The sequence below is a fragment of the Rissa tridactyla genome, chromosome 1, assembly GCF_028500815.1.
Source record: "Rissa tridactyla isolate bRisTri1 chromosome 1, bRisTri1.patW.cur.20221130, whole genome shotgun sequence".
NCBI classification, from domain to species: Eukaryota; Metazoa; Chordata; class Aves; order Charadriiformes; family Laridae; genus Rissa; species Rissa tridactyla.
In genome coordinates this window covers 131,478,885-131,506,701 of record NC_071466.1, presented here as the reverse complement: position 1 = coordinate 131,506,701, position 27,817 = coordinate 131,478,885, and the positions used below count along the sequence as shown (strand labels likewise).

The 27,817-nt window shown below is 43.0% G+C and overlaps 1 protein-coding gene across 4 annotated transcripts in view; it reads right to left on the bottom strand.

Moving 5' to 3' along the window:
• Nucleotides 1-5,358: 5,358 nt before the first annotated feature.
• The window catches only part of STXBP5L (syntaxin binding protein 5L), a 211,224-nt gene continuing 188,765 nt past the window's right edge, over nt 5,359-27,817 (bottom strand). For 2 of the 4 annotated variants that reach the window (XM_054212123.1, XM_054212132.1), the window contains 6 exons: nt 14,181-14,420; nt 12,861-13,221; nt 11,731-11,896; nt 9,099-9,210; nt 8,490-8,710; nt 5,359-7,416 (listed from right to left, as the gene is read on the bottom strand). In XM_054212123.1, the coding sequence (XP_054068098.1) occupies nt 7,375-7,416; nt 8,490-8,710; nt 9,099-9,210; nt 11,731-11,896; nt 12,861-13,221; nt 14,181-14,420 (1,142 nt within the window). In that variant the 3' untranslated portion in view covers nt 5,359-7,374. Of the gene's footprint in view, nt 7,417-8,489; nt 8,711-9,098; nt 9,211-11,730; nt 11,897-12,860; nt 13,222-14,180; nt 14,421-18,140; nt 18,243-27,817 lie in introns of all 4 variants that reach the window. The other 2 variants (XM_054212106.1, XM_054212115.1) reach the window with 2 other exon arrangements.

Here is a 27,817-nt window from a genome sequence, read left to right as displayed (position 1 = left end):
CGTTTGGCGTGGCCCGTTCTCCTGACATCAGAAGTACCTGGCGCCGAGCTTTCAAGAACGTGGTGAGTTTTAAAAGACGTTAATGGGGCCTGCGTACAAAAGGCCGCATCCTGGACTCCGACCCACCACCTGTCTGTTGTGCGGCAGAACGGACGCGTGGCATTGGGTCCGAGCCCCAGGCGAGGATGCCTTGCCTGCCCTGCTCAGCACCGACTTGGCTTCTTTCCTGGTTTGGATTTTGCTTTACCTTGAGATTTTTTTGTTTTGTTTCCTTCCTGCCTGCTCTGCGCTGTGGTTTTCTACCACATCTGTCACCTGGTGGCCAAGCCCTTTATCCACAGCGTGCGGTTGATAGACAGTTGTTTCTTTTTTAAGCTTATTAAAGCTTTTGTTATTAACGGATCTGAGCCTTGGCACCCCGGCGTCTGACCATTTGTGTGCTCTGCCTGTGAAGATGCTGGGTTGGACTCATTATCAATTCACATGGGCTAATGATTTCCTGTCCCGGGGTGTCATGCGGTGACACACCTGTGCTGTATTTCAGGCCTCACCGGAGCTGCTGTAATTTGGGTTGCTTGTTCTTTGGCACGTTACAATATTTTCCTCCCGCATCCTGTCTTTAGTATTTCAGAAGGATGGATCTCACGTGTATTTCCCAACAAGCTCTCTAGACAGGGGTGATGCTAATCAATTAGGGGATTGACACAGAACTAAACTTACTTTGCTAAACAACCCCAATGAGTTCATTTTAATTAAGCAGTAATTTGGAGCAAATGAGAAGATAAAAGGTGGCCACTGCTCTGTGAGTGAGGCGGCTGTGGCGTCTGAGTCGTGATACTAGAACTGGCTCTGAGCTGTTGCCTGATTGCTGCTATTTACCTTTCTTAATTCTGATTAGACTTTAACAATTAGTGAGGCCAAGCAGGGGAAGCAGAAGAGGGCTTATGTCAGGTGCGCAGAGGCACTGCTTGGAACTGTGCAGAAGATGATACCTGCTCTTTCTGAGGTTGGTAGGAGGAGGTTGGCTGCTCGCATTACTTACTTATTTTTTGCCTGTGGGACCCTCTCCCCCCACCTCTGATGGGCTGAGGCCTGTGTTTAGCTGAAAACTTGTTTTTTTTCTAGTTCAGGACCCAATAACCAGAGTGCAGGCTGTTCTCTGTCGTCTTGTAGACAGGATGGGATGCATGGATTGTGTTTGCTCTCTGTTTCTCAGATAGTTTACGTGTCTCTTTCTCTTTGCAGTCCACTCCTGCCTCCTGTTACTCGGCGCTGCACAGCACGTGCAGTAACACGCGTGGTCCGGCAGCCCAAAAAGACGGATGAATGCTGCGGAAGGGGTAGGAGTTCTGTTTGTTACGGCAGCCTTGTCACTCGGTGTCCACGGCACCGCTGCTGCAGCCTGGTCCTGCCCTGTGCCCTGTGCTGCCCTTGCCCAGCTGCTGCACCAGCCGGTGGGTCTCCGTCTGCCAGAAGAAACTGGGTTGGGACCCAGTCCTGACAAATCGCTGTGGTCATCAGCACCACCTTGTCTTCACCTCACGTGGCCCCGTGTGACCCAGCTCCTTGCAGGGAGAGCCCCGTCCCCTTGGGCTGCCGAGCAGCCGTGTTCCGTTCAGTTCATATCCTCTTTCTTGTAAAAAAAAATTCAAATTTTGATTGTATGGGGCAGAACTTCCCTGGATTCAGTAGCAGGAACTCCTGCCATTGATGTTTGATACAGCTACTCAGGCCTTTTTCCTCACATGCGGACCACAAGCTTGTTTTGCTTGGTCTTTCTGCTGCTGCTTTCCTTCTATCGCTGCCTACCGAGAGTGCTCCGTGCCCTTTCTGGTAGGTGGGCAGCGGTGGGAGAGAAGCAGGTGACAAAAGACGACACACAGTAATCTGATCTGGCTTGGTCCTTTGGCCTTTCTCCCATGCTATTTGCGTTTCATCACGAAGAGAGTTGTAGAGTTTTTCCTGCTGTTTGTTCCCCTATAAATCCGTAGCTGAAAAGAGGGAGCTGGAAGCTCAGTAGCTTTGGCTGACGTCTTTGAGCCTCTCCTGGCAGAGCAACTCAAACATGTTGTTGGTAAAGTGCCCTGAAACAAGCTCATTTCTGCCTTTCTGAGGTCTCAGCTTGTAGGTGACTGCTTTTAACCCGAAGTGGAAGTGAGGTGAAGGGTGCTCTCGGTCGGCTGAGAAGCCCAGGTTCGAGGCTAATCGCATTCCTGGGGACTGGTGGTGTGATCCTGAGGGACGTGTGAGCTCCTCGCGGTAAAGCATCAGCTGGAGCCCAGGTTCTGTCCCTGCACGAGCTGCCGGAGGATGGGAGGTGGCCGTCACCCCCCACCAACAGCCGTGACTGCATTTCCCCATTCCTCAGTGAGTAAACTCCACCCAAGGCTTTACGTGAAACACGCACCTTTGAAATACTGTAAAGAATCCAGGAGTAGAGGTTGAAAAAAAAAAGAGATCTACACCCACTAATATCAATTCTTTCCTTTATTTTCTTTCCCTCTTTTTTTTTTTTTTTGGTTGTTACTGGGGACTTGAAACAGCCTCAGTTAAAGATGCCTTAGTTTTCCTTTTGTGACGCTGATTTAGGATACCCGTGGAAACAGGCCGTGGTTAGCACAGGAGTGTGTGATTCACCCCAGATTAGCCTTCCTTCTGAGATACAGGTTGTGACTCGTTAACAAACCCCAGACAGACTCTGTCCACGTTTCCTCGACACTGAATCTGAATATTGGTTGCTATTTAAAAAAGTACAATGTTTGATTTGCTGATTTAATCACAAAACAAAACACATGAATGGAAACACTCATTTACGTGACTATTGCTTATACACCTAAGATGAAGAGTTGACTTACAAATGGCCACGCGTAGGTCCTTAATGAGAGAGAGTGTGTTCTTACTAAGACCATACCAAGGCAAAAAAAACCATTCGAGACTGAACTATACTGTGCTTGAATTCACCTTTAGGGTACGGAACAGGTTGTATGGGGGGGCCTGGGGTATTTAAGGGGCGTAATCAACTGAAATCTGGCTTTTTGCCTGCGTTACAATACACAGAGTTTATAAATGGTGGAGTCCTGAGGTTGAACGCAGCGCTTATTTACGCCGCAGTGTTTTCTTCACTTAAATTGTAAACTGAAAAAAAATATTTTTGTATGCATATCTTGTTACAATGTACATGTGTGTGAAAGGGCTTCTCTAAAAGGACTCTGTAAACTGTTTTAGAAAATTTCTGTTTGTGATAACTTCACACAATATATGTAGTAAATGGAGTATTTCTGTTAAATAGTTTTCTAACGAGCTCTAGTCTGGTAACATAGGGGGTGTCTAACTGATGCACGTAGTTGAAGTGTAAAAAAAAAAATTTAGAAAACAGGTCATTATGCAAACCAAAACCTGATTCTCAAATTTTCTTTTATCTTGTCTTTTACTTCAAGATTTGAAGCTTAAGTTAAAAATTTTGGAATGGATTTTAGTTTTGTTTTTTTTTTTTTTAAAATACAATAGCTTGTACTTCATTGGAGACTTGCCAACTCTGAAAACGTATAAATAATCTAATTTAATGCATTTTTCTCTGTATACTCTGTCTATCTACAGCTCTGTGCCTAAGATTAAAGGCGTCTGGTGGAGCGCAGAGGTGCGGGTGTGCTGCTGGGACTTCTGTGTCTGGTTTTGGCTGTGGCCGTGGTGGAGCGCTCCTGTAAGGAAGAACCTGAGGAAACAAGGTATCCAAATGAACAAAAAGCGTTTTAAGAAGTCGAACAACTCTTTCCAGCCAATCTGGACTATTCTAAGTGCGGATTGCGATGTTGAAGATTCCGCTAAGTTTAGGATTTTGCTTGAGGTGGTGCTGTTTTAGTGGGAAAGGTGAAAGCACATGATTTCAACATCCAGCAACAGCAAGTGTCCTCAATTTCCTTGCAGCAAGTCAGGTCAGATGCTGTGCCCGTCGCTTGGAATGCCGCATCGGTATTCCTTTCACTAACAGCCTTTAGCAGCGTTCAGGTCAGGCCTTTCAGAAGTCCCACACTCCCCCTCATCTCACAGTAAATCAACCAGGCGAGAGTTTTTCCTCCCTCATTGAAGTTTTTAAGTGATGAGTTTGGTGGGGTTTTTTTCCCCACATACATGGTAAATCGTGATAGAAAGCATTTAACAGTGTGCACTAACAAACTTATACAACATATACATTACATATATATATTTATATATATAGAATGTTCTATATACAAACATATACAACTTTTTAGATCTCTCTACAGACTACAAGAAAATTGATAATTATAGTCACAAGAGGTGAACTGAACAGAAATGGTAATTTGTAACTGTCTGGAAATATGTAAAATATGTAAGAGTGGAAAGCAAGATACAGCTGTGACCTCAATGGGGAGTACTGGAGAAAAGTTGCTTAAAAGTTTAGTATTAAAAATTGTAAGTTTGAGGGATGCTAGATTCTCGTTTCTCTGTTGCATAAAAATGCAAATGGAAATCTACCGGCAGGTTGGTTTTTGGTGTCCCACTCCCCCCGCCCCCGGCCCCGTGTTAAGCTAGAGACTGTTGGCAGCCAAATTCAGTCAGGCATTGTGTAAATGACTTGTTGAAGACACTTTTCTCTCTGGGTGTGCTGTAGTGATTCGCAATTAAAAGTTGCTCTTCAGTTTTTACATCCGATTCTTAAACGAGCGAGCGGGCTTCCAGCTCCTCCAGTCTGAAGACATCGCCACTGGAATCGAGGTAACGGGAATCTGACCTGCAATCTGCTTAAAGGCTGCCTGTGTTATGCCAGTTCATAGTGGAAACTGGTCCCGTAGCCTGTGGGTCTACAAGTGCCACACTGGAACCGGTAACGGCCTCGCCATCCACCAGCTCAGCGCGGAGGCAAGCGTAGAGCCGGGTACAGACCGAACGCTGGTGGGGCAGCCTGGGCTTGGTCTTAGCGAAAGGTGGCTATAGCTGCTCTGTAAAAGCAGAGAAGGTGGAGAAAAATAAGGTCTAAAAAGTTGGCTGGAGGGTTTGAAGGCTGCCCCAAGTGATTTTGTTGCCCAGAGTGTAAGACAGAGTTTTGTTGTGGAGCACAGGCCAGAGCACAGGCAGAGTGCTTATTTAAACAGAAGATGGCTATAACGTTGGTCTCATTTATTTCTCATTCTGGATGCCTGGTTACACTGGTGCTTCCTCACACACGCAAGGTCTGTGGCCTGGCCACTGGAAGGAGTTCCCCAACCCACTTCCTATTGGCATCAGAGCGGTGAGTTTGCCGTTTCCTCAAACACCCACAGACAGACAGACATCCCCTCAGCTCACGGACAACTCCAATTCCTTATCTCTCAGCAGAAACCTAGGCGCTGCCTGGGCTTTGACCTTTTTCCCCACAGGTTTCTGCGCCTCTCACAATTATAGCGCAGTTTCTCCTGTGACAGAGGGGAACTGGCTGAGTCTCGTGCCCAGTTGAGCTAGACCTGTCAGGGCATCGCTTTGCTTTTGCCCATATAGAAATGTAAAAAATCCTGTAAAATGTGACATTCCTGTTGTGCTACAATGTGAATTTAAAACTTAACACCTCAGCTCTGTTCCAACCCTTTAACGTGTGCAGCTGGGCTGATAGCAAAGCCAGACTTCTGGACTGTACCTTTTCCTGGACTCCATTTTATTGTAAGAAAAGGAAGGATATAGGAACGGCATCTTTGAGCGAGATCATCTAAACACTGGGACGATATAAATGCCAGCGAAGCTAAGGCCCAGTCAGGAGGAGGATGCTGCATCAGCGTCCATCAGGACTCCTTGAAGAGACAGAAGATGCCACTCCTCTCATATAGTACATTTTTAAATGCTGCTTTTCCACCTTTTCCTCACTTCTCTTTTCTAATTTGAAACTACGTCCAGGCCTCCAGTGCTTTGTTTCCAAGCCAATCTTGGAAAAAAAATTCTAATGGAGCAGTTGAGCCGTGTGGCAGTGAGCCTCTGGTAGGCCACCGTGGCTGTGGCACACCCATGGACTAGGACTCCACTTGCGCAGACAGGGAGGTTCTACTTTCTGTTCTCTTCTGTAGCTGTGGGTTGGAGAGTTTTCCACAGCGCTCACTGTAGAAACCAAACAAGCCCCTTTGAAGCAGAAGCAAATCACTTTTAGCAGTGCGAGCAGAAAAATCAATTGCCACGCACCCGTGGCGTCATTTTATACATGTGCCAATTCAGTGCCGTATGTTGACAATTGTTTTTCATGCTCCTCCCCCGGCCCATCGTTTTGTCTTGCTGCTCTGATCTCTCTCGCCCAGCTTTAGCGGGGGGTTACTGTGCAGTTCCCTTATTTCAACTGACCACTTCAGAAAAATCACTGCTGCGCAAGCTGCTAAGCAGCTTCTGCGAGCAGAACTTGCCAGGACTCTCCAACTTGTAGCCCTGTGGTTTCCCATCTTGCCTTCCTGAACTGGAAGAAGCCATTTCCTAAGCTGGTTTTCTATTCCTGCTACCGCGAAATAAGGCAACCAAGTGATACAGACACCACGGGGATGAAAAATGCCACAGCCCCCTTCAAGGACAACTGAGCTGCATCTAGAGCACATTTAAAAAGTACTGATTGATAAGGATGACATGTCATGTGCTCTGACTTGCAAATAAACCATCTATGCTGATGTTTTAATGACATTTCAGATAGTGCCTGTCCAGCTACGTGAAAAATCTATAAATTTGGGGCACAGAATTTTGAAGTTATTTCTTTTTCTGGTAGGAGTTAAAAGAGCACTGATTTCAAGCAAGGTTTTTAAGGGAAATAAATAGCAGATAAGAAAATGCAGCTCAACTCATTTTTGTGTTGAGAACGGTAGCAAACATGCTCGAAATGTACTGGCTTTTTGTAATGTCACTTTTAAAAAATAAATATTTTTGGCATTTAATTTTCTTTTTTTCTCAGAAGAGAAATAAATCCCATTTTTCTTCGGTCACAACATGCTTTCTTTTTCTCTTTTTTTTTTTTTTTTTTTTTTTTTTAAGATGTCAATTAGTCATGCAAAGTTTTATAAGTGCATTAACATTCGAGTTTGTACAGAATATTTTTAACCAGACGCACTCCCCACAGTTCATACCTACAGCTTCTGAAAAAACTACATGCCACAGTGATGGTTGAGTTCCTTTTGGAAAAAAAATTGGCTACCGCATGAGCCAGCTGTTGCAGTAAGACCCACATGATTCTAGCTTCCGTCTCACGGTCTGTAAAATTTCTCCTTGACTCCCACTGTGATGAATCCAATAATAGCAACAGGAAAACATCTTCTAGGAGAAAAAACTGTCTCTGGCCACTGACTGGTAGATTTGGGAATGAGCGTTGCTTCCCTGAACATTGTTCTTAATAAAGCCACAAGCAGCTTCTTTGAAAGTCTAAAACTGGTACCACTTTTTGTCCTTGTATTTCAGCATCACCTACAGAAACGGGAAACAAACAAACAAACAGATATAAAACACTGCTCTGCACGCGAGGTATCACACGTGACTGACTTAGACCCATTCACTGTCACAACTTCCTAAGTCAAAAAGGAAGAGCACCGCAGTGCTTTTACTAACAGTGTCATGAGGTCTCGATTCCACTGAGACCTTGTATTTAATTTCATAATTGCGACATTAAAAAACCCACCACGTTAACCTGCTATTGCTGTTCATTACAAGATTTTTTCCTGAGGACTTTTAACTACTTTTCTTCTGCAAAAAGTACAGAGGTTCAGGAATAACCACGAACTTGTTTTTTACACCTATAGAAAGAAGCTTATCTATGGAGCATAGTAGATACGTCCTGAATATATAAACTTTTTGCATTTCAGGGCACGTTCTTTCTGAGTATTTTTGCCTCACACTTACAAAAGCCAATAAAAATGTAAAGCCTTGTCCAGAGATGTGATGCATTGTGTATTTAAAAAGAAAATAATGTTGGGAAGTATTCTTTAATGTTGTTTTATCTTCAAAGAAAATCACTTCAGCTGATTCCCAGCCTTAACAGCGTGGGATGGAAGAGCTTTGCATTTCCAGCTCCAAGCCCAGAAGCTGTCTATTCCAGGCAAGCCCTATTCTATATAACTGTACTAGAAATGTTCTTCTCTTCCCAATAAGATCTGTAAAGGTTCCTATATACACACCCACCTACCTGTTTGCCCTACTGCAAAGCTGTGCTGCACTAAATGGCTTAAAAAAAAAATCATAATGAATTAGTGAGAAAGGCGAGAGATGAGAATTGCCAGGTTCTAAATTCAGAGGCTAACAATGGATGCTCGCTTATGAAAACATGAAAGGAAGGGGGTGTGCAACAGAAGTTTATTTTTGGTGTTCCTGTTGCTTGGGAGCAGGAAAAATGGCGTGTCGGTTAACAGGAGTACACCACAACCAACATGACTGGGCGGAATGGGGAGAACTGTACTTGACATTCCCAAAGGGAAGCCAAGGCTCAGTTGCAAGGTTGGCAATTCCTAGTTCTGGGTGTGTGGTGCCAGGCCCCCCCCCCCTACCTCGTGTGCATGTTTGGAAAATGCCTCTGCGCTGGCCATCATGCTCGCAGTCCTTTCATCCAGCTCTCCCAGTTTCTGTCCTCTCTCATCAAGGGCGATGCGCGCGCGAGTCAAGTCCCCAATGACCCCGCCTGCGGCTCCTCGCACGCCTTCAATTCCGCCTGACCCAGGGATGTGCTGGGCAAGACTGCGAGAGGCTTTTCCTGCCGTGGCCTCACCAACTGCAAAGGAGAAATGGACAAACAGACAGGAATGAGGTCCTGGCCCTGGCTCTGTCAGCGCTTCTCGTCCTCGAGCTGCAGCCTCGCAGCGGTGATGCCGTTTGAGGTGCAGATGGCACGCATGGAAGACTTAGCTCTGTGCACCGGCACAGCTACAGCGCACTCCTGAGCCCGCCCCCCCAGCTCAATTCCTAAAAAGAAGCTGCCACAGTGAAGGGATCACGGGAAGGCAACTGAGGGACCCTCTCCCCTTTCTTCACGATGCCATCTTTATTTTTTCATCAATGATCTAAAGCTTGCGTACCACTCCATTCCTAGATGACAAGGGCAGGGCATCCTATGAATTAATTGCTGCAAAAAAAATTAACCAATGCAATAAATGACTTACAAAGTTCCTCTCTGTCAAAAGCTTGTCCACTTCCTCCAAAAAGACCTTTGAGAAAGCCTCTGTTTTGGGCTTCGGGTGTTTCCACGGGAGTAAACAAATCCCCAAGCATGTCCTAGGCAAAGTCAGACAAAAGTCCATGTGAAAAATCAGCGAGGTGAAAGCAGTTCTAGGTGTTTGCTTTATTTGCATTAATGAGCCACATGCATTGGAGTTAATCAACTAGTACTAAAAGATTCTGTTGCATGAACAGTATTGAGTACTTAACATTTGTGTTTCATGACAGGCAAATACTTGGGCTAACCCAATTCGCTCGTGCTTTCAAAGGGACTTGGTTTGTCACTTTCCTGTCTTATGTTCATTACCACAAAGAAAAAAAATGTATAAGCAATACAGAGTAAAAATACCAGTGATAAAATCACGTTTTGCTCAGAAACAGCAGAGGTGACGTGATAATTGAATAAATGATTTGTTGTGAATTACGTGTTTTGCTTTAGTGGTAATCCAGACAAGCAGGGCAGGCACCTCTCTTTTCTCTCTGCAGCGTACCTGAGTTCAGTGCTTGCTAGCAGTTCAGAGAGCTCGGTGGTTTGTTGTTTGGTTGGTTTTTGTGTGTTTTTTTTTGTTTTGTTTTGTTTTGTTTTTTAAACCAAAAATCCCCATCACCTTCCTTACAATCTTCCCCCGACCCCGTTACTGTGCATTTTGGCAGTGCCATCAGTGAGGCTAAATAAGCACGTCTGAAGGCACCGTCACGGTGCCAGATCTTGGACCCAAACGAATCTCAGGCTCGGCTTCCTTTGCAGCAGTACTAGATGTGCAACGGGAGCAGCTGCTGCCCTGTTGCTCAGCTCTGTGTTTGCTCATCTGAGCCTCAACAGGCCGCGGCGGCTGTTGCGCTGCACGGAGCGCTGGGCTCCCGGGAGGCCGAGTGCGAGGACAAGCGCTGTGACTCACACTTCCCGCTCCTCCACACAGGCACCTGCTCTGGTGAGAAAAATTACCACAGCCCTGTGAGCCTAAGGGGAGGCTGTCGTGCAGCCTGGCTTGTTTTCCTAGGTAGCAGGTGATACTGGGTCATCTGCTTTTTGCACACATATAATGACTGTGCAAGCCTTTTACTCTCCTCTTCGCACACAAGCCAAGATACAAGCAGCCACAGTCCGGCAGTACAGAGAAGCAAGGGCTGCGTTTCCCTTTGGTTCAATGTTGTATGATGCTATTAAGGTTAATAATAAAATTTAAAAAAAAAAAAAGAAAAAAAAAAGTAGCAATCGGGCTACTAACAGCCTCTCACTATAGGTCCATCTTCTAAGACACACTGATTGAACCTTTTGATCATTTTAAAATCGGTTCCCTGCAAAATGATCTCGGATGCGCAAAAGCTTGTGTGCAACGCTCGCTCCTCGCAGTGATTTGCAGACTTGAGACAGACAGTGCTGTGATGTGAGTTGAGCAGCTCAGCACATGTTATTCCCTGGGGCATAATGAGTGCTGGCAGGACCGTTTCTTTTATATTTCTATCCTAGTTCACTGCTAATTATATAACCTAAAACTTATTCCCTCTCTTTTTTTTCCCCTTTTATTGCTCGTGTCTCTCCCTGTAACCTCTCACAATTCCTCCTCTTCAGTAAATGACATTTTAATTCGCATTTTCATTGCAAAAAAAACCCTGAACCCAAATCTAACATTGTAAAGACCCTTTGCTCAAAATAAATTATTTTAATTAGACTGTTTCTGGAGCTATTGTATTTTAATGTACAATGGGAGATGCTTTGCTCATCTGGAAGAAGGGGAGTACCAATTATTGGTGTAAAAACAATGGTAAATAATTGAAAATATATTAAAACAGAGCATTTTTTTTTATACTAACCACGCTGGTTTGTCTCATGTTCCCACCTATCTACTGAAAGCTGCAGGTATGAAGATATTTTTAGAGTTAAAATTAAAAAAAAGATAAAAATATGGGAAGGAATTCATATTTTCACTGAGGCAGTTGCCGTGTGGTTGGACACATGCTGGTACCAACTGCTGTAGCTGCTATCCGTTTGTAGCTTCCCCTTCTTTCCCTTCAGTCATTTTTAACAGTTGGTCTTTCGTACGGTGGGACTTCGAGGGAAGCGGGCCATGAAGAGTCCCGCTTGGGCACAAATCTGCCTCTGTGCAGAGCCAGCAGAGACTGCCATTCCCTGCGGGCAGGCTGTGGGCTCGGGCCAGCCGTTCGGGCAGAGGAGCAAGGTGACAGTGTCACGAAAAAGCCCAAACAGCGGCAGAGCTGCTGACGTCTCTCTGCTGCTTCGACGGTCATTCGGCCAGGGCGAGTGGAGAGGAACACGTCTGTCCTCCTCCTGCACCACAGCCTTCACTTCAAATAATAAAAATTACTAAATACTAAAATACTTCTTTCCCCCACCAACATTTATGTTTGCTATTTGGCAACAACTTGTCATCTCTGGTAATGCCAGTGTTACTTATTTAACCATTTAAAACATTGTCTTTTGAATAGAAACCGTAGGCTGGTACGACAATTTTGAGCAACCTAGCAGTAAACACATGGCAATTTACATCTGACGGGTCAGGCCACCAGCCCTCCCACACAAACACAAGGGCAACAAAGTAAGGGTTGGAGCCCTACCTGCAGGTTGTCACACATCTCCTGGCTGTACGTCAGGCGCTGGATCTCTGTGGGAGAGCTGAGGTACAAAGCTTGCCCTTCGTTAGTGAAACAAAAGGTGCGCGCAATCCTCATGTCTGTCACAGGCAAATAGTTGATGTCCAGCAGTGGGCGAAGGCTGGGCAAGCTGAGGAGAAGCAGATCCCTAGGTTAGTCACCAGTTGGTACACCTCCTCTGTGCCTGCATTTTAAACCCACATGTAAATTTATACTTTTCATAACTGGAATAGTTAAAAGTGCAGCTCTAAGCTGAAAAATTCTGCCATAAACGCGCTGCCTTCCTACTTTGTTTCCTTGCACGGAGAACTTGCAGCTGCCTTGCCTCAATGACCCTTCGGCTTCTGCTACCCTCTGGATCTGGGATGGGCGTGTGGCACAGCGTGGCTTGTGCCACGCGTCTGGGCAGTTTGCTAGGCAAGGCCTGCCCACGGTCACCGCACGGGCATCTGCGGAAAAGGGCAAGGCAGGGCCCTGCTTGCACCCTGCGGACAGAGGCTCCAGCATCGCCTTTGCTGTCCTCCAGCTTCTCCTGGTACAACATTTTGGATGGCTCTTTCCAAAATGTAAATGGCCCGGTTGGGGAAATGGGGTGCGGCATGCCGAAAGCACGGCTCCAGGGCTACTGCATAGTCAGCTCAATGGCGGAGATGACAAGGAAGGGAAACCAGGTGCTCAGAGCAGAAAAATCTTCCGAAATGGCAAGAGTGGGGCTTGCTACTTCACCCTGGATAAGCAATAAATACTCTTTCTACGCCTGACTTTTTCTATGCTCCTCTATACCTGACTTACCGTAAATGAACAGAACTATCAGGGTTTTCTTTTACGGTAGTTAAAAATCAAGAGCCATCAATTGTCATGGGCGGGGGATTACTATGAAATAAAGGAGTTTGCTTTACTGTGCAGCTGCCTTAACTCCCCCCGTGGCGACAGGCCAAGGAACAGGTACGGCAGCCGGCAAGGCAGGGCATTAAATGCAGCCACCAGGGAGTTAAGGCAGAGCATCAGGCACTCCGGAGCAAACGCAAGGGGAATGTGACGGCACCATGCCACCTCTTAGCTTAGTTTTGCCACAAGATTAGTTAGATAAGTACCTCAGTGTCATGATGTGCCCATTGGCACAAAAGCACGCCAGACAGACGCTGTTACAGAGGGTGACCACATCTGCTCGCAATAAAAAGGACGTTTCGGTGATGTTGTGGACATAAAGACATGTTTGGGAAGGCAATGAGAAGACTTTGGCTTGTTTTTCTGAACAAATGACTGCAAATTGATGATCACCCATATCCTGGGAGGAGGAAGGGGAATGCATGACAAGTTTCCTTTTCCTTGTTTTTTCACCGTCATCAGCACTGTGTGGGTCCCTCCATACTTCGTACGGTGGATGTGTCAGCGTCCCCATGCAGTCCAAGCACGCGAAGGTCAGCACGGCTCCTTTCAGTGTCAGAACTGTGCCTGCAAAATGTAATTTCCTCTCACTGGCACTGGCACCACAATTAAACTGGTTGTCAGTACTGCGAACGCGTGCAGCACGGCTGACATTCGGCTTTTGTAAATAAAGCAAACAGATTAATCTAGCTAAAGTGACAAGCCTTCCTTGCTCGGTTCTTCCTGACCACACAAGAAGGTGAACAAACAGCCTGCCTGTACTGGAAAGGTCTCAGGCAGCCTATATCAAATAATCTATATAATACACGGTACCGAATACCATAAAGACAGGCTGTTGTTTATCTCTATATTCTACTAGTAGGATATTTATTCCCCAGCAATAAAATCGCTCTCCTCAGTCTGGTGACCTTCCAAGCATTGTTTTTCTAAACAAACCAGGGGTGGGAAACCTCTATTCCTGTGCATCCTCTGATTTTTGTCGTTATTTTACTTTAAACATACTACGCGCACACTGCTTCTCCTCAGACTTGACCTCTCCCAGCCCTCTGTTCTCTCTGCTACGCCATCTGTCACTCACTCAGCCAAGGATCTCTCCTGGTACAGCAACCTGCCAACATTTTTGTTTCCGTTCCTGAACTCCCTTCTGCTTCTCTGCAGCTTTCTGATAGTAAGACAGCCAAACTGTTCACAGCACCCCAGCTAGGACTGCATCAGAGCCGTACACGGGGCTGTAATTTCACAATATGAAGGAACTCTGCCGATTTCCCTGTTATGACAATAAACATGTAACTTTGCCCATGACACAAAGTAATCTTCAGAACTAATATAGCCAAAGGGACTCAGTTCACGGAGCTGCGAGTCTCTCACAAGCATCTTTATTGGCCGTGTGTCCTCTGTGTTGTGAGTGACCCTTGCTTGATACACGTATTGAGAAATGTCTTCCCCAAAGGCCACACAAAATCATGCAGTTATTCCCGCTGTTGTACCAAGACAGATAACGAATAGGAAAAGAGCTGCACTCTTACCACTTGGCGACACCATGACTGGCTCTGACTGCCGCAAATCGTCACTAGCAGGCAGATTAAGGGAGAGGATTAAGACCATACCGAGGCCCGTTCCAACCCAGAGACAGGGGGAGATAGCGGAGTCATTCTTTCGGGCAAAGGACTCCATGAAGTACAAAGCAGTAATTGTCTCCTTTGAGTCCCTGTCGATACTGGACACGCTGGAGCTTCGGGAACGGCTGAAGGAGTTTTCCCTATTTTCTGCATAAATAAATACAAGCAAACCGGCGTAAGTTGGCAATCCTAGAATAGGCACAAGCCTGCAGCAAATACAAACTCCCTGTAGAGTACAGAAAATACAGAGTTTTCGTAACCTGAGCAAACATTCTGATACTAGCACGATACCAGCTTGCTGCCAGTGTATAAATAAGTGTGGAAAATGCTGTCAGACCTCATCAGTTAGATCTGCATTAGAAATAGCTGCTTATTATGGAGATTAGCATAGACTAATTAGAATTTACAACAGCCTTAGCTCAAAGGACTTGTTCTAAATAGCATGAAATAATTTTAGACCCATATGTTACCAATGCATTTAAAATTAATCCATGTATCTCATTGCTGCAGGACACGAAGGGAGATGCCATTACCAACTTCACAGCACGCGTCCTTTGCTCTGCTCTTGCTTCCATCACTAGGACGTTCTAGCACTGCGTTCACAGCCATCGTTTACTGTCAAGCTATTAACAGGCGCTCTCTGGGGAAAAGACACCCATTGCTAAACTGATCCCAGCATCTAAAACGTGTCAGGGTACAAATCAACTCTGGCTTCCCAGGGAGCCAAGTGAGAAACCTGCTCTGTGCCCTTGGCAAACCGTTCATCTTCCACCTAAACTTCAGCAGGCAACGGTGAGAGCCAGCTGCAGGCAGAGCCGTATTGGCCTCGCCGCAAATAAGGAGACACTCTCTGAGCTTTTCAGAGAGAAACAAGAACGAGCAGGGTCTGACTGCTGCAGGGCTAAGGATCTCCACTCTGCTTTGCCTCGTGCCAGGCAGGATGCGCAGAGCTGTGCGAGGGAGCTTCTGGCCATCGCAGGAACCGTCTGTGGCAACACACTGAGGCTAAAAAGTTACTGAAGAGTAAAAGGAGGCAGAGGGAAGAAGGGAGTAGGGCTGGCTGCTAGCACAGTCTTTGCAAAACAATTTGTGCCAGTGCTGCCGTCTACCAACCTGGAGTCAAAAATAGGGCTAGATCATTGGAAACCTCACATGCTCTTCTGCAGCAACAACAACAAGAGGACCAGGAGGTTCTGGAGATGGAGAAATAGTTGAAGCGATTGGACCTGAGATAAAAGGCTCACTTTGGAACCTATCATTATGCAATGGATCTGTGTGTGCTGTGAAATGATACTTCTTATAGCTCAGAAGAGAGTGCTGTCTCTTCAGAGCCAGTAGAAATGTCTAAAAAGAGGAATATTTTCTGCCATGGTTGAAGAATAAAATTAGAAAAGGACTTTCTCACATACTCCAACTTGAAACTGGGCTAAGCCTCATATTGTGTATATGGTTCCTGCTCTCCACCAGAAGCAGCAGTTTAGCTGGTGAATCTCTTCCTCAGACAACGTATTGCAGCATTGCATTCCCCTACCCAGACGACTCAGTGTAAACTGCTGAAATTATCCTCTTCACAGTAACTACCTGGGAAAGACTGGAGAGAACAATGGCAAAGCACTACTGGAACCAGAGCGTTACTACATCTGCCATCTTACGAGCTGGCACACAGGGATGGGTGAAGATTCTCCTGCTGCTCTTTTACGCTTGGCCCAGCTTCTGTTCTTTGAGGGCATCCGTAACTTGTCAAACTGGAGCTTTACAGGACAGCCGTCCCTGGCACTTCAGTCCCACTCTCATGGAAGAGAAATTTACATCTACTTGAACTTCCAAGCGCCGCCCTCACCCCATTTCACCTTCTTCATGTAGGCACTGTTGTAGCTCTCTAGTTCTGGCTCAGTACTGATAAATACATCTGCATAAAACTGGGATTGTTTATTCATGTGCAAACACAGCTTCTAATACCTGCAGAATTAGTGTCTCCCATAACCCCAAGCACTTTGTACTTCTGCAGTGGGCTGGTTGGCCCAGCTCCTTCCTCAGCACAGTGACAGCGGCCAGGTAAAGAAGGCGAAGACGGCAATTTCAAGGCAGAGATCATCAGGACTGCACATATATATATATATATATATATATATATATATATATATATATATATGTATTTCCCCCCCCAAAGGTGCCTAGTTTTTAAAATATGTTATTATGTAATTCATTTTCTCTTTAACAGGTGTATTAATATCACAGTCACTCACATAAAATTCAACTGTGGTGGTGCTCAAACTGAAAAAGATGTTGAAAGGACAAATGCAGTTAGTGTAGGCGACATACACGGAACTTAAAATATATAATGTGCCATTTGCATGTGTCATCAAGCTTTCTCCCTCCCTAAATTAACAAGAAATGTTCCTCACTCCTGTGCAGTACAGTTAACTAATACATCTTTGCAGAACTGACACTAACAGATAAAATCTTTGGGACACTTTTGGGAACATACTGTGCCATTTTCTATTAAATACACTACTCAAACTGCAACTCTAAAAACAGGCACGACACATGTCAAAATTTGATGTCATTAAACATATCTGAACAGCAAACCAAAACCTATGAAAGACTGCAGTCACTATGTGACTTTATTGGCTAGCTCTAAAGCAAGGTAGAAATCTCTCCTCTTCCTCGATTTCAAGATAAGATTTAGTTTAGGCCTATTGCCTGGGACTCCTTTCTCAAAGAGATTATACCCCAAATTCTCTATTTAGAAAGCACTCCATTGTATCCTAGAGAAACATAAAAGCACTTTCTTTGGGAAATTTTAAAAACTTGCCATATCCTTTCCTAGCATGATTGCTATGTCTTAAAATGATGCCCCATCTTCTAACAGTTGTCCTGTATGAAGACTGCCAATCTGTAGTAATCCTTAATCCAGTCGCCGTAGTCTGGGTTTTCTCTTACATTTTCCTTTTCTTGCACTGCATGACAAGCGTAGCAGGAATGTCAGCTACCACATCTTTCTGCATGAAAGAACCAGAACCACTTCCAGGTACTCCCTGTAACCTAGGGTCAAACAAAGTTTATTTGGACTCCTTTTCCTTCGGTAAGGGGACAGGATGTTCATATGTGAAAGGCGGGTACTTTCCTGCTCTTCAGCTCTCTTTCCCTCTTCTCCTCCTCTGCAGAACATCCTGCTACATGACAGTTTCTCATATGTGTGCTCCTGCCTCTAAATTGCTTCCTGCTTTGAGGGAGTCCAGCATTCCCTTTTCTCTGAGGCACGTATCCGGCTCCCATGATCCCTCTGCTCCGACCCAGCCATCTTTTTCTCAGGAGACCATGTCCTTTTTCCTCTTCCCCTTGCAAATCTGGATTTCTTGGCTCTTCTTTTTTTCCAAATAGGTCTCTAAGCTGTTCCTGCAGCTAGCAGCAGAGGAGCCGAGAGCATCATCAGAGGGGTCCAGTGCCCCCTGAGAGCTAGCGAGCGACTATCATTTGGGAGATGCTGCTATTCAGACTATGAGCAGCTCTGAGCAAAAGCATTATTACCTGCATTCAGCGCCTTTCAAAATCCAGCATTCCATGGGTTCAGGCCACGCAATATAAACACTGCTACTCTCCTAAGAGTAGTCCTGCTTTCTTGAAGATGTTTTCATTCAGCCCTCTGTCCTGTGCATGGTTTGGGTTAGTGAGATGCACATGGACACTCAGGAGCCACCGATTGTTAAATTCCAGCTATGAGCAGCAGCATACAAGTAGAAGGCTTGTGATTTAAAAGTAACTGCAAAACCTCTAACTTGCTACCCACCTCACTGAACAGAAACACACAGGACACTTCAACTCACATGCTAGGATAAAAACGAGGCCAGTGCTTTTGAGTCTTACCTTTGTTCATCCATGTGTGAGCAGTATAGTGACGCTCGTCGTGTGAGAATGTACTGATTCCATGTAATTGCTGAAGCATTGCCCGTCTGGAAATGTAACCTACTGCCACAAAATCGCATGCATTGCAAAAGGACAAGAACAATTGAGCCAACCGTCATCATGACATTTATACGAAAGCAGCCCTGAGCAGTTAATTGTCCTAGTTCTTTTTCTTGCACGACAGAGCTTCCTGCTGCAGTGCACTGGTGTCTAGGAGAAGATTTAATTTAGGGTGGAGGGGGGATTCGGAGAATTTAAAAAGATAATTTGAGTAAACGATTGCATGTATTTCAACTGTCACCTTTACAGAGCACTTGCAGAGATTTTCTTAACATCCTTTAGTCCAGTGGAAATAAAACCGGAATTTCCTTACTTTCCTATGGAATTTAAAAAAAAAAAGGGGGGGGGGAGGATACTAATGAAAATATACTTATGGCACTGACTTGTGCATCTTCAGGGGAACGTTCTGACATTCTCTATGTCAATTTTATGTCTCAATCTCTATTCTCAACTGCAGCAAAGGCTTTGCAAGGGGAACACATCCTCACATCTCGTCCAAGAAATTGTCATTACGATTATTCCAAAATAATGGATTTAGCACGAACAGAGAAGCATAAAGTCCTTTTCTTCTTGAAGTTAGGAATCACTAAAGTAAAAGTATCACTTGTTATGACGAATGAAAGTAAACTACCAGTGACAAAGATCAACATTTTCACTGCAAACGTTTACATTCATTACTGGACAGTTTTGCAACTGACTGTCAGTATCTTGAATGCTATTTATAGGTCCTTTCCTGCTTTTAACATACCAAGCAATTGATCTACTTATAAAACATACACTGAAATCGACCTTTTTTTTTTGATATGGAAATCGCTACATTCTGGAAACAAAGTTAAATCTCCTCACTTGGAGATTTCTAAAAGTTTTAATCCCAAATATCAGGCCTAGCAGAACCTAACGAAACTGTTAAAACATTTTGCGGTTTAAGGAACATAATCTTAAAATTTTAAGAGAAATCTGTCACTTTTAAAATTATATCGTTAGGAAAGCATGCAGAGCTCTGAATGCCGGTGTGAACATACAGTAAAGGAATTATACTTCAGACATGAATTTGCACACAGTAACATCATAGAGACACAGAGACGGAACCATATTACTGACAGCAATGCTTCAGCAACACAGAGGAGAAAGGGGCAGGAAAGTGACGCTGCAAGGTTGTCACACATTTAAGAACGCCGCACGTTTGCTTGGCTAAGAACATCTCCAAACACATCGTAATAGCACCACTCTAAAGCTGCATTCCACATAAAGCAATTCACTAGAAAGCAGCAGAAGTTGTCTCAAGCACAAACAATGCGATAATAATCTGGAATTTTGCTGCGAATTATTTTCTGCAGAATCAACTCAAATAAGTTTCCCTGAACTGGAAACATTTTCAACATTTTCCCCACGTTGAAAAGCCTCTGAATATACTGCTTGCAGAGCATTCAAACCAGGGTGGCTACGTCTGCGCTTACACGGAGCTCACGCTTGTGGGATGCTTCACCCTCCCTGGAAAAACTGAAATGTTTTGTCCTGAAGTTGCTGCAGTTATAGCAGTGTAACCCGAATGGCTTCATGGAATTATACTGACACAAGACTCATGTAAACGATGGCAAATAAAGGCCTGAGAGAGAAAATAGATTCAAGTCACCAGACTTGGATCTTTATTTTGATATTTCCAGAATATGGAAAAGTTCAGGCTTAGGTTTTATCTCAGAATGTTTTTAAAAACAGAACTATTCTTCATATTGAAAATTATGTAGAAATAAGCAGTTTTATAGAAAGACAAAAATGTGAGAGATCTTTACAGTAAGTAATCTATCAAACTTCCATATTCAATTGTATGAATCACTTCCCTTTACTTACACAAGCAAACTGTCTTCACATTTAGATCGCTAAAAGCTCAATTTGGATATAGGCTATAAGTTTGTGCATATGGTTTTTTAATTAAAGACATCACAATTCTCTAGAACTTAAATCTCAAACTAAAATATCCATTCTGCTGAAGCGTCTTTCATAACATTGATGGTTTGGGAAAGAATGGTATGTTGTATAACTTTCATATGTGGAAGTACCCAAGAATAAGGAGGAGAGAAAAGGCATTATAGAAGAAAAACCTTGGGTTCATTCAATAAAAAAGTCAAAATAGTTAATGTTATAATGAAGCAAGTGAAAGCATTTTAAAGGACTTTAAAAAAAACCCCAACCTTTGGAACAGCTATTATCCCATAAAATGAATAATCTCAGAATATTCCTATGCTTTTCCCTAATTCTCTACACACAACAGCCCATCACCTATTCCATTCTGCCACAGAGGTACCAGGAACCACCCAATGGCGTATTCCACTTCCAAAAATGTTTCAAAATTTATTTCAGATGTAGAAAAACAGTTTATGCTGATCTGAAGCAATTGCTAGCAAGCAAAAAAAATGTTAAAGTTGAGTATGCAGTGCAAAACACACTGGCCAAATTCAACACGCCTAGAGTACAGTGTGAAATTAGCTTAACTTGGAATCAAATCATCATTTAAATTAAAACTCACTAGACATTCAGTGAATGTAAGAAGAACAAAATTTTCATTTAGTTGGTTGTTTTAAAAACAAGAAAAATTTCCAGATTCCTGTAAGAAAACAAGTGGAAACTAACATCCTAGTAGAACCCGACAGACAATGTATCCAAGGAAAAACCAAACACGATCTCTGTGTAGCCCAACGGAATTGGAATTTAGGCACCAGCAGCTCACACGCACCCATGCAAGGCTCTTCTCCATTTCTTCCCAGGCCTTTCCTGGCCATTAGACATGCTCTTTCATAAGGTACCTCAGTCTTCATACAACCCCGCACACACTGCTTTTTCTAGGGACATGGGGCTCTATGGGACATAGGGACAATGAGCTCTGCTGTGACCAGATTTAGGAAGACACACACTTAAACTCCACTTAAACTTCTGAGGGAAACTAGTGGTTAGGTCTGATAAAGATTATGATTCAGTCTAAACGACAACAGCTCCACTGGCTTTTTGCAGTCTAGTGATTGTAGCACTTGGCAGAAAGTTGGAGGCTGTAAGCTGCAGACACAAATCAGTCTAAGAGGACCGAGTCCATCCATCCATCCATCCATCCATCCATCCATCTGCATCTGTGGCCACAAGGTATAATGAGGAACAGCATTCTTCCTGTCTTCCCTGGAAGCTGAGCCCCTGATGCCCAGCTGAGAGGCTGAGCCTATGGTTTCTGGCTCTTCTGGTCCTATTTTTTATTTACTGCGGACCTAATATAAAATATGAACATGCTCTTGGGGACTTGAACAGCATTGCTAGGGTCTAGAAACTGGGCTCCCTCTTGCCATAACAACCTACGTTTTATGCATGTCCTCTACCAGACTCCCTGGGCAAGTGGCATGCCCCATTTATTTGGTTGGGACATCCACTCTCAGAAGCACTCTCTCTCAGACTGCATCCAAAAGGGATAGATTGAAGTGGGTGAGCTGAATTGTCCCTTTATTCCTAGGACCAGTTGCCATTATTTTTGATGCGTTTGTATCACAGGCAGACTGGGTTTTGCCCCTTGCTCACCTTTAAAATCTCTCTACACCTCCTTTCAAAGAGGAAGTAGGCAAAGAGAAGTTTTCCATTTTATTTTATCCTAAACTACAGTAGAAAACAAGCACATACTCATCTCCACCATAACTGAAAAAGAACTTAACACTATGGACAAGTCACTTCTGGAAACAATTATTTCCCCCTGAGAATAAGCTATGGATCTCATAGTTCAGCGTTCAAACTGAATACTTTGAAACAGATCTGAAAACCCTACAGAAAATGCTGGTATATCCTTCCTTGGAACACTTGCATTTTTGGTGCCAAATATTTTAGTACAGCCATACAGAATTTGCTGTTCCGAAATCTTTTGAGTTTGCAGTGCCCATTAGACCAGAAGTGCTGTGATTTATCTAAATACAGGAAAAATAATTTCAACTTCCTAATAACTTCTTTTTTATTTGAATAAAGCTTTCTGCAGTAAGAAACAGACTTTCTAGATATAGAACAGGTCCTCTATGCAACATTTTTATCTGCTTCTCTGCACAGACAAGAAACGCGATGACAAACTGAGCAGCTGGTGGAGACCATGGCTTACCATAGTGTCTCCAAGTTATTTCCTATTATACTATTCTTACTGGTACTAGTTACAATGGTGTAAGTTCAAATGCTAACAGAATTGAAATGATTGACAAGCAGCACCGCCACCATAAACCCCTCACCGAGAAATAAATTAAAACATTGCAAGCCAAGGGCTTTTCCATCTGCTATGAAAGCCTAGCTGTGAAAAGCCACGGCACTTAGGGGCCTCGTGAAGTGTGGTCCCGTGACTGCTGTAACATGCCCAGTGGATCAGGTAAGTGTCGGCTTGGCCGGCTGCTCGGGCAAGGACGTTTACCAGAAGTCATGCACTCTGCAATATGGAGAGGCATGGCAAAGGGAACGCGGTGGAGAGTACGAGCTGTTCTGAAAACCTGCCAGAGATGCAATAACCTCCTCAGAGAATCCATTTCTGCAGTTAACTACCCTGGTGATCAAAAATGAATCCTCTGCTGTCTCCCTGAAGCCGTGCTTCTGCCTTAGTAATTTATGTCCATTACATCCTGTCCTTTTCTCAGCAGACACGGACAGCGGGTTATTCCCTTCCTCTCTGCAGTACTCTGCCATGCATTTGAATCATTTTTCTAGATCAAACAACCCGGTTGTTTCTCTCTTTCCTCGGAGGCCTAGGAACCTTTGAAAACTGCAGTGATCGTCTTCTAGGCCATCATCACTTAGTTCACATCCACACCCGGCCTTCAGACCCAAGAGACTCAAGAAAAAAGAAGACAATGATAAAGACAGAACCCTCCCTCTTCCCCACCCCCCCACCTCACCGCATGGTAAGGAAACCTACTTGTCACACTCACTCATCCAGCCCACAAAGATGCAATGTGCTATGCATACTGCGCTGCTGCAGACAGCGTAACAGCAGAGCTGTAACTGACAAGAGAAAAACTGATATAAATTGTACAGAAGTCACGTAGGAAATACTGCAATACACAGCACGACCTCAGCTGAGTCTGGTTCCTCAGGCTGCGAACTTTTTATAAGATAACCAGCATCATATTTTCAAGAACCTGGCTGCAGCCTACTGGACCTGCAAGAGCAAATGTCAGCCCTTCTCTATGGCTTTACATGTGTATTTACAGGCTAATACTGATTGAGGTACAGATCTTTGGAAACCTTATTATAGAAACAACAGACCAAAGTAACAGGCAGACATACAGACACAGAAAATGATTGCAAAATTTGATGAATCTAAAAACCAAAGCAAAAATCTCAAAAAACTCAGCACCCTAGAACACCAAAACCTAAACCAAAATCCATCAGGAAAAAAAATCCAGAAGCCTCTGCGAGGCTGTCTACAAACTTCTTATGGTGATCCTCTCAAATACTTCTGAATAATAAAAGAAGTTTAAAGTATTAGTACATACCAAATACTACCATTTTCCAAAACAAATTGGACAAAATCACGCAAGGGACAAAACAACTTATCCTCCAAACAGTTTTAGTCATTCTATATGCAGATGCAGAAGAAAAACTTCAAGTATAAATGTGTGCTGGATCTATTAAAATGGAAATTGTATTGTCCTTGCCATGGAATTTTTTATAAGGTTATTAAAGATAATGACTAAATACTCTTGAGTGGTTCGTTTTGCCAGCTCACAGTGACATTTCAGTTCAAGTGCTCAATATCAAATTTTAACTACATATAATCAAAAGAGTTAATCCAAAAGATGAGGTAAATGCTGAAACTGAATTATTTCAAAGAAAAGCTAAAGCAAATTCAAATGCTAAGAGCATTTCTAGAAAATTACAATGCACAGCAAATCCTTGTTAGCAGCACTAAGATGTCAATGGCCTTTCTAGTCTCGGGTGATTAAAAACTACATAATGGGAAATAAAAATAATAAAAAAAAAGAAAGTCAGTTTTCTATCACTGCTGGTGGGAGAAAATAGATTTCCAAACACAACATTTCAAAGGAAAAACTCCACTCTGCCTTTACTTTCTTCCTAGGGCATATGATATAACTACATATGGATGTGCATATACAGAATGCACCAATTTCTGTGTGAATGTGGGCAAAGAGGCAAAAACTGGCAGAGTCTCCCGGCACAAGCTCTTACTGGCAACTAGCAAGTCATGGCAGAGTGAACCTTTTGGAGAATGCAAAGTGGCTTAAAAAAAGCAGAATGCTTGAGAAAAGCAATAACCAAGAAGTATCAAATCTGAAGGACTTCTCAGAATTAGTTATAATTTACTAAAGCAAAGAGGACTGCCTGCCAACATATGTATCTGTGCACACATCCATATACCCACCAGCTGTACAACTATAGCCACACTGAGTTCCCTCCCCCAACAATTTTATTTTTATTCTTTAACGTCACTGTTTTCTTTCATTCACTGTGTTCTTTAATCTAAAATCACAATTAAAAAAATTGATCGAAATACAGATTTTGTTTTCCTATGCACAAGAAGAGCAGATGTTTTGGTCCTATTCCTCTACACTGAAATTCTTGACCAGGCTGGTATCTCTGCTGGTCTAGAGGGAAAGGGGGCTTTAATGGGTTTGAGAACTACGCAGTATTAGCTCTTAGACCCAGACGGACTGTTTTGGGGCTGTGCAACAGGACAGAAGGCAGCCAGGCAGGGGTACACACTTTCACCAAAGCTAAACAAAAGGTGAGTATAAGCCCCATTTCAATGTTTCTGTGAGAACAGCTGCAGACAAAATAGTGGCCAGTTGGAGCCCAGAGCTGGAACAGACCAGGACACGATCGGTGCAAAGGGCTGCAGCCTGCAAGGAAACGCACGAAGCTTGGAGACAAAGCACATTCCCTTTCTAGGTGGGACAGAATCTCTGTAAGGATTTTCTTGAGTAAGAACAATTTGCACTCATGTATATTTTTTATCGCTGTTGATATTTAAAAGCACAATGTTAACTTGACAATAAAAAATGTCGTTTATACCCTGTGCAAGAAAGCCTTATCAAAAAAATGTAATCAGTAACTCCTAAAATCTCAAAAACTTCTGGTCAAAAAGGACTAGAAGTAGTTTAGAATTTAGAAGTTCAATGATGGAATTTCCTATATTTTTGGTTTTGTTTATAATGCAAATAAATTCTTATGTTATTCCAAGGAAGAAACAGCTTGCTTAAAAGTATGTGAAAACAAGACTGTTTAGAATCAATAATATGCTATTAAGAACATGCAAAATTCTAATTTCTTGCTAAAATTAGGTATAGAATATTGAGCAACTACAGAATTTATTAGTATAGCTGTGAGAACATGGCACCTATGAAACCGGAAGATATTACAGGACAATATCTAATATTTTAAATAGCATACATGGTATTTGAGAAGAGCTGTATTAAATGTCTGGCTAATTATTGACAAAAATATAACCATAAGAAGCTATGTGATCTACATACCAGTGTTTTTGGTAGAAAAAAGCAAACAAGGCTTTGAAACTGAAATAGCAGTAATCTTTAGCTTGGAATAAAATCTACTTGAGTTTAAAAAGCTTTAGAGCTTTTCCAGTTTTTCCAAGTTAGATGAGGGTACCGGGAAAGACATAGGTTTAAGCAGTAACAGTAACCATGCAAGCACTGACACCACTCCTCTGCTACTGTTACTTGGCTTTTTAATTATTCTCCTATAAGTGTGGAAGAAATATCAGCACTTTATGAAACTGAACAAGATGCCCCCCCCCCCCCCTACCCCCCCATTTTCTTCCTATGATTCATCAGTGCAAAGAAGTTCTTCAAAAATGCTTTTCTATATCAGGAATCCTTCTGCACATATAAAGAGGTAAGAGTCAGCAAAATCTTGACAATCAGCTAAAAGGAATGAAGTCAGAAGAATTTATTGTGTGAAAGTTGCTTGAAAATACACTCGATGAAAATGCTGGAAATACAGTTCCTATTGTACCAAAAGATCAGGTTTAAATAAGTAGATTTTGAAATCCAGTGTGAGAGAGGAAGACTGATTTATTATTCTAATAGATATTTTATGATTAGTCACCAAAATGTATAATCTTTTTAATCAAATCAATTGGAAGAGGTAAAGAGCAGGAACTGGAAGTATTATTAAAAAAATCTCCAAGTGTTACCAGTGCCTCAGAAACAGGCTTAAGAAAAGGTAAGAACCATCTACCCACACACAAAGGCTTTGCTTTTTTTTTTTTTTTAATGTATAAAAAGTGCTTAACACTACTGAGATAGCAATCTTTAATCAAAATTCTACTCAGGTAGAATAATAAAATCCTACCAAATGCTAACCTGAAATACTACCTCTCTAGCAAGGACACAAAAATATGTATCTTGATTCATCACATGAGAAAATATATATATATAAAAAACTAATTTCTTGTGAATACATTTATTGTTTATTGCAGCATATACTCCTAAGTAGCCAATAAATTCTTAGCACAGAGAGGATTTTTTTCATTTTATTTTGTAACAGCCCAACCAGAAGGTTTTCATCAAAGCCAGTTCCACATTCTGGAGAGAAAGCTTATATATTCTTTCTCAAACCTTTTAGCTTCTCATCTTCCTTCTCCCTCACTTTCCTCTGTACCCACAGCCTAAGAATCGTTCAAGGGCCATACCACCTTCCACTATATTACTTAGTATAAAAACCTTCAGAAATAAATCAAACCACTTGCCAAAACAGTATGCCTAGAACTTCAAGATGCATGTAGAATGGCGGAATGTCAGTCATTCCAGACAGATCAGTTAGTAGAGCTAGAAGTCAAAAGACTAATACCACAGTGTCTAAAAAAAGTTTAGACAAGCTGGACAAGCAGGCTTTGATTTAATGTGAGAATATAAATAATCAGAAAATTATTTTAGTCTATAGACCTGCTGAAAGGCGACTTGTACACAAACCGACACGCTCAAGGACAAACCCAAACCATGCTCCATCACATTGCATGTTAATATAAATTACTCTAAAGACTACCTGGGCCTGGCCATTTCCTTGACCTTACTAAGAGCTGTAATACAAATTCAGTGACACCACTGATACTTTTAAATAGGGATTTTTTTTTTAATGTCATCTGCTTGAATTTAGTCCATCTCCCTGAAAGGAAGTTAAATGACTATCTCTAGAAAGAGATATCCTTTAATATTAAACTTGATAGGTACTATAATTAGTGATGAACGACAGAAACTGAGTCTTTCATGATAAAGAAAGCATCAAAAGTATCACTGTATTACTAAATACTTTATACGCAAGGGTCAGTAGGACCTTGGGGCGTTGTCAGGTCTGCCTGCCAGTGACCCTACTTACTCTGGGAGGATGGGAGGGACAAAGAAAAGAAGAGCAGCATAAAAGAATTAGGTAGTACCGTGGCCCTGTTATGTACAAGCAGTGCTGATATTGCAGCACTATCTGCATACAAGTATTCCAGAAGAGCTCGGTACTACATAGGATGAAGAAAACCACAGAGCAATAGAAACTACTGTGGCAGTGATATATTTTCCACCAAGAGATATTATTATATGACAATGGTA